We start from the raw sequence: 11,507 nt of genomic DNA on the forward strand, positions 1-11,507 counted from the left end.
GTGGGAAACAATACCCAGATTGAACTGGCTCCTCGTGGTCCGAGGTCTCCCATCTTCGTTTACGCATCTGTGTGTCGTGTCTCTTTCATTCGACGATCTCGTCTTTTGTTTTGAGTCTCTCCTGAGCGTGTCTCGTTGTGTTTAGGTCGTGTACCTCTTTGTTTGAGTCCTCCCCGCTGTGTTCAGTGGTAGGCTCGATATCCCGGTTTGAAAAACCCTCATTCGATTTCAAAAATCGTTTATGCTCAGAATGCTGTGCCATTCTCTGCATTTGAACGCATTTCGACTCCAATCGGTTCCATCTTTGAGCTCTGTCTTGTCAGATTGGGCTGTTTGTTTGAGATTTGCCGTGTGCAGAATGAATCGAATGCTGTGTTATGGGCTGTATGCAGATTAATCCCCAACAGAGTAAGGGCTGTGTGTCCAGAATCAGGCAGTGGGTTGCTTGGGTTATTTTGCTGTTGGCTGTCTAGTTATCTGATTATTACAGTGCAAGTGTTCAATTTCCAGATGACCAATCAATTCCATTTACATTGAGGTGTAACATGATGAGATGCGATGCAATGCATGAAATGTGTAAATGTAAACACTTTTTCAGATAAAAAGTCCGTTTCATTTCATTATCTTTTCGAATGTACAAGTTTTGGAAACAAAATCTACCTGCGGCAGTACAAGGTAATCTATCTACCAACCAAAAAGAAAAGTACAAGAAAGAAAGAAAAGATAGCAAAAATCTGCATCTATGTCCAGCGACTCCAAGGGCTGTCAGTCCGTCCTGGTCCTCTTCCTGGACGAAGGTCCAGGAGCATCATCAGCATCGTCGTCAGAGCCCGAGCTAGAACCGTCTCCGGTCTCCTCCTCCGATGACCCTGCCTCCGCCTCTGACTCCTCGTCGTCGTCGTCGTCCGGGACTGGAGCTCGTGAGCTACTCCCGACGTGAGTACGCCCTCCCCTGGTACGGGGAAATATCCTGCCCTCCTCATCTCTCCCCCGAGCAGGGACAGAAGGTCTAGCTGGAGCACCTCCTGCCATGGGAATCTGGAAAGGAGGCTGAAAAAGTACACAAAAAGGGAAATGCATCAGCATGCCGTGAGCAGTTTATCAGTGCAGAATGCAGTGTGTGAATACAATGTATGAATGCCGTGAGCAGTTTATCAGTGCAGAATGCAGTGTATGAGTGCAGTATGAGAATGCCGTGAGCAGTTTGTCAGTGTAGGGTACGGTGCAGAGTGCAGTGTATGCAGTGTTCAGATACTGCGAGATCAGTGTATCAGGCGTTGTGCCGTGCATCAGATTATGTAAAGCAGTATATGAATGGTTTGAGGCCTGTGTCAGAAGGACATACCGGTATGCTGTAGACGGCTAGAAGGTCAAATGTCCGCTGGAGCATCCCCATCATCGAGGCATTCATCGCCAACGACTGACGGGTGTACTCAGAAGAAGCCTGCAAAGGTATCAGATGCATTAGTATTCTGTGGAATATCAAGTAAACTGAACTGAATAACTGTACGAAGTGTAGTGATACATACCGGCGGTAAGTCGGGGATGTCAATGAACTCATGACCAGCCGGTGGAGGGGCGAAGGGGATCTGATAGGTCGACCCACCCTACCCCTGGAAAGTCAGTACAGCAGGCAGGGCAGGCCAGCCAGCTCCTCGTCCTCCCCGCACTCCGCCCCTGCCACGGACTCGGGCCCTCCTCGAAGATCCAGCCCCTGCTCCCGCTCCGGCCCCAGCCGCCGATGCTACAGGCTTGGCCCCCCCTGCTCGACGACCGCTCAAGGGACGCATCAGGTACGTCCGCATGTACTCCTGATAGTCGCCGGTGCCTCGGAAGCCGGCCTCCTCCCAGCCGATGGAGTAATCATCCAGCTGCTCAGCGGTAAACCCCTCAGTCTCCCTCATCTCTGCAGGAGGGTGAGCCGGGACTATCTGCTCAGGTAACCCGCGGGTCTGGCGTAGAAAACGCTCCCCCAGGTACCAAGCCCGACAGACCGGGCCCTCAAGCAAAATCCGGAAACGCGAGGTCTCCTCAGCACCAGGGAACCGACCCCGCATCGCCGACGGCAAGGAGGCCCATGGCCGCCATGTGATCTGAAAGTGACAGACAGTTTGTTATCTACTGTTATTGAAACATGCAGTGGGAAAGCGAAGCTAAATAAACTGAAAGTAGAACATACCTCGGCCGGGGTGATGGTGTCGAAATATCGGCGGAAGAAGCCGAAAGTCTCTCGTGGTCGCCGAGTGCATCTCCCGTCGAAGCGACTCGAGAACGGGACAGCCGGAGGAGGCTCCGCGACTGGCACGGGGGCAAGCCTAGGAAAGTAGGCGTAAACCCACAACTGCAAAACAGATGTCAGTATGACTATCAGAAAAAGCAGAATATACAGAATAAAGCAGAAATGGCAGAGCCGTGTGTTGTGCAGTGTATTGTGTACAGTGTGCAGTGTGAGCAATGTACAGTCAGTGTAAAGCAGAATGTATGTGTGTGCCGTGTGTACAGTATACAGCAAGTATAGAGCAGACCACAGTGTGTGCAGTGTACTGAGTACAGAAAGTACGAGACAGGAATGAAAAAGTGGAGAAGAAATGTACCTCCCAAGCCCGCCAGTAACCTCCAAGCAGCTGGCCGCTGCCACGAGAAGCCGAGCTCATATATCCGTATAGGGTGGCCAGAGCAGCACCACCCCAATCGTAGTGCAAGATGTCCCGGACGTCCACCAGTGCGCTGAGAAGACAGAGAGGCACGGTGTTCGCCCGGTCGGCGAAGATGGTAGTCCCGAACAGGAACATGAGGAAGCCGCGAGCATACCTCTCCTCGTCCTCTGGGGTCATCTGCACCTCCTCCAATGCGGGCTGGACCCGAAACTGTGTCTCGAACCAGGAGTATCGGACGAAGCCTGGACGAGCTAGCGGTGGGGCCTCCCCCAGTAGATGGACCTGAGCGGCGGTCCACTCATCCATGTCGGTGTCGAAAGGGATCGGATCCCCCCCTACCCCGATGCCTGTGAGCATCGAGAAGTCATAAGGGGTCATTGTCATGTCCCCTGCAGCAGAAAAATGGAAAGAATCGGTGGTGTCCCACCACCTCTCCGCCAAAGCAGCAAGGAGAGGTCTGCATGTGGAGAGCCTAGAGAGCCCTCGGCAGAAGGTGCCGAAGCCCGCCCGGTCCACGATGCGCTGGACCGCATCAGGGAGCTCGTCATACCACTCCCGCGCACCAGTATTCCCATACCCGCGAATGGTATGGGAACCCTCCTGCAAACAGAAAATGACAATTGCAAGACAACATTCAAAATGCAATTTTGAAAAGACAGATATGGCATGTATGCAAGTTTGTCAGATTCAGGCAAATACCGGGTACCGGTGTGCTTACAGTGAAATACGTGTGCTGTGTCAGCGTGTTTGAGTGTTTCAGAACAGATATGGCATGTATGCAAGTTTGTCAAAATCAGGCAAATACCGGGTGCCGGTGTGCTTACAGTAAAATACGTGTGCTGTGTCAGCGTGTTTAGGTGTTTCAGAACAGATGTGGCATGTATGCAAGTTTGTCAAGTTCAGACAAATACTGGGTGCCAATGTGTGTGCAGTGAAATACAGTGTGTGCCGTGTGTTTGGGTGATTCAGGGCTAGTGCAGTGTGTGTGCATGTGTCAGTCTCAAGAAGATATCAGTTGTATGTATGTTTACAAGTCAACTACGGTCTACGGCATATCAGATTTCAGCAATTAAAGAATACAGCTAACTATGGCAGTTTTGTATCCTACATTGCAAAAAGTAAAGCAGAAAGAAGAGAGTTACCTCGGAAGTGCCGAATGAAAGGTGGGAGGTAGGCTCGCGTAGTAGTAGCTCAGAGGCCGCGTACCTCTCAAAGCTCCGGAACTGACGCAGGCCGTCTGGGGGCAGAACGTGGATCGCCGGCCGGTAGGTCGCCGGGTCGAACGGGCGCTCGCTCAGTGGTAGGAGCTCGACCCCGGGATCCATCTCGTGGTCCGGGGGAGTCCCGCCATGTGGAATGTCGTCCGCCATGGAGAGAGTGGTGTGAAAATGGCCGGAAAAGGGAAAACCGAGCCGGAATGCAAAGAGTCAACCGGAAAGTCAACTCCCGAGAGGGTCGAAAATGGCCGGGAAGGCCGGAATGTGAAGAGGCACGGAAATGAAGAGGAAAGTGAGGGGAACAAACCCCGAAAAGGCGAGAACACCGAACGAGGCACCGAAACAAGAATGTGATCGGTGGAAAATGTCCGAAACGCGAAGAGGATCGCGAATCCGACGATGAAACGAGCGTAGAACGCGAAGAAACGGGCGAAAAATGAGAGAGAAGCACTCTAGAGAGAGAGAGCAAGGGTTTTCGGCGTGAGAAGAATGAGAAAATAGGGCATGAAGCCCTATTTTATAACACTCGAGGTGAAAAGACAAAACTGCCCCGCACCAGCAACTGTTTGCCGGTCGGCAATGTTTTGTGCCGGCCGGCACTTTTTTGTGCCGATGGAATTGTTTTTGTGCCGATGGCCAGCCGGTGGCCTCATCTTTCGGCCGGTGGGGTTCCCACAGCCTTGTTTAGGCCATATGAGAAGTTCATGGTCTTCATAGCTCAAGAAAGTGCAAGAAAGTGCATCTCCGATGTTCAACCGGCCTCCGTTCTGACCGCGGGCCGTGTCTCCAGTGCGTGGCACTCGAATTCATGCAAGGTGTATCCTTTTTGTATCCTTTTTAAATTCAAAAGCTACCCCATGTGTGTTGCACAAGTTCATCACACTACTTCGGTGCATTACATCGCGCTGTCGCACGCCACACATTTGCATTGTTATGCACGTGTTACATGCGTTGCAACACGCACCCCTTTGCATTGTCGTGCACATTTCTCATGCATCATCATTGCATTTCCATTCCATGCATTGTCATGCATTCTGGAATACGTGCGTTGTTGCGCATTCAAGCCCATTTACACTCCGTGTGGCATGCATGTCACACTTGGCATCGCACTGTTTTGTGCATTGCATTCCATCGCACTGTCCTGTGCACTCGCGTTGCCTAACGCATTGCGCTATTTTGCGCATCATACCGTCGTGCAATACCGCCGGTCTGGCGAGACCTTAAACACGCACGGTCTAGGAGACCTTAAATCCTTTGGAGGTGCGAAACCTTCAGCGCATTGTCACGCGTCTTGTAAATACCCCCCCGGTCTGGCGAGACCTTAAACACGCATGGTCTGGCGAGACCTTCAACACGTACGGTCTAGGAGACCTTAAATCCTTGGAAGGTGTAAGACCTTTAGTGTTCGCATTGTCGTACACTTCGAGAGCCGCGTGTTGTCACGCATTCCATGCAACATGCATTTCATACATCATTTGCATTTCAAAAAAAAAACAAAACATGCATTGTCATGCATACATTTTGCATTCCGGTCCAGGAGACCTTAAATCCTCTGAAGGTGCAATTCCTTCGGTGTTTGTCGTGCCCGAACGACTTTCGGTGGTCTGGTAAAGCCACCTGTCTGTGCTTGCGATGAGTTCCTAGAAGACCAACTGGGACGGTGGAAACTAGAGTTCGAACGGCTTATGCCTAGAACGCAAAGGTTCGGGAGTTCCGAGACTAAAGTCTGGTTTAAATACCCAGAGGTTTACCCTCGGCTTGAAATCTGTATGGAAGCCCCATAGGTTGAGACGGCATGTCCACGCCTCAATTCTGGATACTGGACCAACCTAGTATACCGCCCTATTGGTAAGATAGGGAAAGTTGCAATCATAGTCATTGCATCACAGTGCATTGTCATGCATTTCCATTGTAGCTTGCATGCATCCATTGCATTTTCCCCAGTAGGTCGCATTGCACTGCATTGTCATGCATTTTCTAAATATCCATTCCATTGCATATTTGTAGATATTGCATTGTAGATTGCATGCATTCATTGCATCACCTTCCGCCTTTGGCTTGCGCCTTTCCAGGTTGAGCTTGGTCTGGTATGTGTCCTTACATTTCATGTTAAAACATAGTTCTGCATGTGTATCGCGCCGATTCCACGCTGATATGTTGGTTGAGGGTTGCGGCACCTTTTCTGTGTTACACATGGCTCGTACGTGTACATGCCTTTCCTAGGCAAGATTTGGTTTGGCTTGCGTGCCATATCCATTGTATCCATATCCATTCCATTGCATATTTGTAGATATTGCATTGTAGATTGCATGCATTCATTGCATCACCTTCCGCCTTTGGCTTGCGCCTTTCCAGGTTGAGCTTGGTCTGGTATGTGTCCTTACATTTCATGTTAAAACACAGTTCTGCATGTGTATCGCGCCGATTCCACGCTGATATGTTGGTTGAGGGTTGCGGCACCTTTTCTGTGTTACACATGGCTCGTACGTGTACATGCCTTTCCTAGGCAAGATTTGGTTTGGCTTGCGTGCCATATCCATTGTATCCATATCCATTCCATTGCATATTTGTACATATTGCATTGTAGATTGCATGCATTCATTGCATCACCTTCCATCCATGGCTTGCGCCTTTCCGGGTTGAGCTTGGTCTGGTATGTGTCCTTACTTTTCATGTTAAAACACAGTTCTGTATGTGTATCGCGCCGATTCCACGTTGATATGTTGGTTGAGGGTTGCGGCACCTTTTCTGTGTTACACATGGCTCGTATGTATGCATGCCTTTCCTAGGCAAGATTTGGTTTGGCCTGCGTGCCATATTCATGTATTACATTGTAGTGTAATTTTTGCATCCGGCATTAGGATCGTAGTCTTTTCTCCAGCGGGTCGTTTCCCCACTTATGTCAATTCCACCCAATACTTGTTCTTGCGTCTGTCTACAATACTCATAGTTCAGTTGACCGTTCTATGGTAGACAGACTTGTTATCTCCATCAATCTATTTGACATAGATGTGGTTTCGAAACACTCGTGATTGGATCATGATTCAAATGCTTTGCATGTAGCTTGCATTGTTTCAATTACATTGCATCTTCATTTGCATTATTTATACATTGTTTTGTATATATCGCATTTCGAGTACACCACATTTGCATTGTCATGCATGTTGCTAACCATATTGTACCTGTTAAGTTTGTTTTCTTTGCAGGCACGATATTGTATGTACGGTTCATTTGAAGCTGGTGCAACCAGACGAGCCGCACAGGTATTGTATCCTCCGAGTGAGACGTATCGAGAATTCCATAATTCTCTTAAATCCTTTCTGCATTGTAGTGTAGTTTGGTATGCTAGCTTAAAATTGTCGCATGTTTGCTTCATTACAGCTTTCTTTGCATGATCATAAGTTATGCTCGGCTCCGAGCATTGTCTTGCATTTTGCCCCTGCCTCCGGGCGCATATCTTATTTTGTCTTGCATGTTTGTCTAAGTCTTCGGCCTTGTCAAAAATGGGTCGTCTCTGGGCTTTGACATTCACTCCCGTCATTGTTATGACTTTCGAGCTCTGTCAAAGAGGGGCAACTGTAGACACCCCATTTTTGACCGTCCTCAAGACTTGGACGTCACCGTTTGAACACTCGGTGATTATCCATGTTTGTGTTCGTTTGGAGTTCCCGGAAGCCTCGGCTCGCGTGCCTTGCCTCAGGATCTCCGAACTCGACCGTTTAGTGTCTGGTTTTGCACCAAACACTTGTGTCTTGCCTTTGAGAGGCAGGGTGGGGCTTGTAGACCATCCCCACCCACCACCGGCAGTGGCTAGATGCCACCGGCAATATAGTTTGCCGGCCGGCACTCTTTGTTGCCGGTCAGCACTATTTGTTGCCGACCGGCACTCTTTTTGGCCAAGATGGCATTTTTTGTCGGCCGATTGCTGTTCATCTGCTTTTGCAGATATTTTTGGACAGTTGTATTGCTTTTGCTCCCCTCCATACACGTGTATGGAGGGATCTCCCTCTTGCAAAAGCTTGTCTTGTAATCTTTACAAGAGGCATATAGAGAGAAGCCCTCTCTAAGGCAAAGAAAAAGCTTTAGACATTTTTGAGAGAGAAAATACAGAGGAGAGCTCTGATTTTTCCTAGGGTTAGGGTTAGATACACTCACCTATCTCTCTTTTCCTCTCATTTTGCACACTAGGTGTTTTGTGTCTCACTATTGCACACAAACACCTAGTGTTTCACCTTCCTCTTGGAGCTGAGGTTCTAAAGAGTGTGTTTTGAAGTTTTGGTGTTGGATTCAAGCTCAAGGAGGCCATTGGAGCACCATTTGTGAAGGGGTCATCAAGGGTGGGATTCTAGTCCTTTTTTTCCCCATTCTTGCATTGATTTTATACTAGTCTTAGAGCTGTTTTTGTGATTATTGTATAACATAAAAAAGTTCTGTTTTTAAGCCCTCTTTATTGTTTATTAAGAGTGTTTTGTTGTTTGAGGGTTGTTGACCACCCTTAGGCCTCAAAAGGCCTCATTTTGAGCCATTTTGTGCTAGCTCCGGGATTTTGGTGTTGAGGTCTCTTCACCACTGAAATCTTGAGGGATTTCAGTGGTGAAGATGATGGTTTGAAGTCCCAAGAAGGAGAGGGCCACCCCCTCTCCTTGTTGTCCTTGAAAAGGGCATATTTTGGCCTCTTAAGGAAGCCTATGCTTGAGTGTGTGTTGAGCATGTTTGGTTTGTTTTTCATGCTTATATATCTATAATATAACATGATTTCAAGTTGGTTTTGGAACTTCATGCATGTTTAGCATAGTTGCCACGTAATGCCTTATTTGTGCCTTAACATGTTCTAGGTTGTTAGCCTTTGTTGGAGCATGTTTTAGGCTTGCATTTGTGAATTTTATGTGCTTATTTTGCCATGTTTTAGCTCTGTCCATAATCGTTTGGGTTGATCTTTGCATGCATTATATAGCTCCTTTGTATTTGGGCTTGTTGGCCTTGAGTATGTGCATGTGTAGCATGCCATCTTTGCATTGTTTTGGTGATTTGGAATCGTCCTACATGCTATTTCAGTCCCATTTCCATGCTTGTTTGATTGCCTTGCATGCCTCTTTAATGCTTTGAAAGCATGTGTTGCAATGCTCCATGTTTTGGCCATGGTGTATGCCTTTGAATTTGGGCCACTTAGATGCCATCTAAGGAGTCCTTTGGCCTTGTTTTAACATGCTAAAAATCTGTTTTTAGTTGTTTAATGCATGCCATGTTTGGTCTTGTTAAAGTGTAGTTCAATGCCTCATTGATTTGCTTTGAACATTTAGGCCTTTTGGTGCATGCTTGGCTTGATTTGTTGCTTGGTTTGGCACCATGTGTTAGCATGATTTTAGAGCTTATAATGCATGCTAATTTGTCCATGTTTCCTTCTTTCAAGTGTGCTTGAATGTTGTTTGATTTATGCTTAAGTGTTGGTCCTTATGTGCATGTGTGTGTGTGCCATTTAGCCCTCACTTTTTAGCACTTTGGCCACTGTTTTAGGCCTTATTAGAGCTGCCTAATTCATGAATAAGACCATCTTAGCATTAGTTTGCATTGCCATATGTATGCTTGTATGCTTGCATGAGTGCCTTGCCATGCCATGTTGCATTCTTAGCTTGTATGCCTAGGTTGCATTGCATCTTGCATGCATTCCTTGTCCCTTGACTTGGGTGATATGGATTGGGAGTTTTGTTTGATTGGTTTGCATTGCATTTGAAACCAAAGTTGCATACTTGGTTCTTTGGGCCATCATGCATAGAAATGCGTGATTGGTGGTCCGAGAACCGAGGCACATGTCCCTTTGAGTTATCACAATGATAAGAGACATGGTTGATGCATACATGCCTTGAAATATGCTGCCATGCCTTGTTCTGCCCTCTGTTGCTGTGAGTTGCAGGTTCTGCAGGAATACTCTGCCGACCGGCAGTGTAATGTGCCGACCGGCACAATTTTCTCTGCCAACAGCTTCAATTTTGTGCCGATGGCCATACTACACTGCCGGTGGAAATTTCAATCAGCCGGTGATGACCCCCTCTGTCCAAGGATGCAGTCCTGAGGCTTTGACAGCCTCCAGAGGAAGAAATGAAGGAAAACAGAGGCAGCTTGCGCATGGTGGCGCGCTTCCCGAGGCGTTTTCCCGCTTTATTTAATTTATTCAATTTGTTAATTAAATTAGTTAATTTGTAATATTAATTAGCTGGTGTAGTTAATTAATTTGTATTATTATTTTGGTCCCTCCGAGCGAGGGTAAATCTGTAATAAGTGTGCGTGAGTGTGTGTATGTCTTCCAACCTCACGTCTTTCTTCCCTTTTATTTACCTGCTTACGATGGTAGATTAGGGCACGTTCAATTTAGCATACCTTATGCTATGCATGTGTGCATCCATGCATTTGTATTACATGCATTAGGCTCGGTACATCACGCTAATTGCATCAATACTTCAATTCCCAAACTGAATACGTGATAATTGTGCATTTTCACATGACATGTTTAGGATAGCCGAGCCTATTCTAGTAACATTTTGTATGCGATGCATTACACACTTCATATGGACTTGGATCATGCATGTTTGCTAACAAGTTCTTTGTTTTGGCACGGAGTACTATGTAAGTATTCCCGCTTTAGCATATCGCATGAGTGTGAATGTTGCCATGACAGCATGTTTAACATGTGGCTAGATGCTTATGTGTTATAACTGCTTGAATGCCTGTGGGTGAAGGTTGGATTGCTTGAGTTGGAAAAACTCGTTGAAATCCGTATTTTAGCCTACTTGCGAGTAGCAAATTCCAAAGCATTTTCAAACCAAACGGATATGCAATGTTTATTTCCAAATTAGGCAATCTAGTCTATACTTGTTTGCTGTGCGCATAACATAGTAATTCTAGGCTAATAATTGGAATAAGAACACATAACGTTTTCAAAATTGGATATCACGGTTAGTAGAGGCCGGTCTTCGGACCGGGCGAAAGGGGGTGCTCATAGCTGACCTTCCCCGATCGTACCCAAGCTCCCGAGCCGAGACAACTCCGGTGATGACGGACATGTGGCCTTCGGCACCGAGTCAGGGTTTCCTAAATTCTCCCATAAAAAATATTTAGGTGGCGACTCTGTATCTGGCAAAGCAGTCCATGTTTGGCACTACTTTTTCAAAAATCTGTTTCTCAAAACGATTTGCCAGATTTGGACTTTTTGGTTCAGATTAAGAACCGTGACACAAGTCAAGTCCGAACTGTAGCAGCGAGGTCCCCCCCGCGGACATGTTACACTCTCCTTCGGCTCCCATTGAACTCGCACTCGCAAGGTAAGATTTCAAACTCGCTCCCTTTCTTTGCTCTTCATCGCTCTGTTGAGTTGTTTGAATTTATTGTTTGAATTGTTTGAATTCTGTTTGATGTGAATCCTTGATATTGGTTTGGAATTTTAGCAAAAATTTGATTGCAGTTGCGTTTATTAAATTTTTGGTTATATAAATTGTTATTAAGTCCCTCTCTTCTGTTATTGAGTCCCCTCGAACTCGCACTTGCACTCACACTCGCAAGGTAATTTAAGATTTTTTTTTTGTGCAGATTATGTTGATTACTCTCCTTTGTTATTGAGTTTATTTATTCCATTGTGAAT

The 11,507-nt window shown here is 46.9% G+C and overlaps 1 protein-coding gene across 1 annotated transcript; it reads right to left on the minus strand.

Moving 5' to 3' along the window:
* Positions 1–607: 607 nt before the first annotated feature.
* On the minus strand, positions 608–1,442 carry LOC145790664 (uncharacterized). The gene is made up of 2 exons (XM_082869022.1): positions 1,346–1,442; positions 608–1,050 (listed from the first exon to the last, which is right to left on the minus strand). The coding sequence occupies exons 1-2, from the start codon at positions 1,409–1,411 to the stop codon at positions 766–768; spliced, it is 351 nt and encodes a 116-aa protein (XP_082725148.1). The 5' UTR covers positions 1,412–1,442; the 3' UTR covers positions 608–765.
* Between the last annotated feature and the right edge of the window lie 10,065 nt (positions 1,443–11,507).

The sequence above is a fragment of the Camellia sinensis genome, chromosome 1 (assembly GCF_055761805.1).
Source record: "Camellia sinensis isolate YWXY chromosome 1, ASM5576180v1, whole genome shotgun sequence".
Taxonomy (NCBI): Eukaryota; Viridiplantae; Streptophyta; class Magnoliopsida; order Ericales; family Theaceae; genus Camellia; species Camellia sinensis.

What these genes read in the sequence shown, in the direction of transcription:
- LOC145790664 (XM_082869022.1), bottom strand. Translation starts at nt 1,411, where the DNA reads ATGAATGCCTCGATGATGGGGATGCTCCAGCGGACATTTGACCTTCTA. An exon ending in TAGCCGTCTACAGCATACCG is followed by an intron (nt 1,051 to 1,345) that starts GTATGTCCTTCT and finishes GTACTTTTTCAG; the next exon opens with CCTCCTTTCCAGATTCCCAT.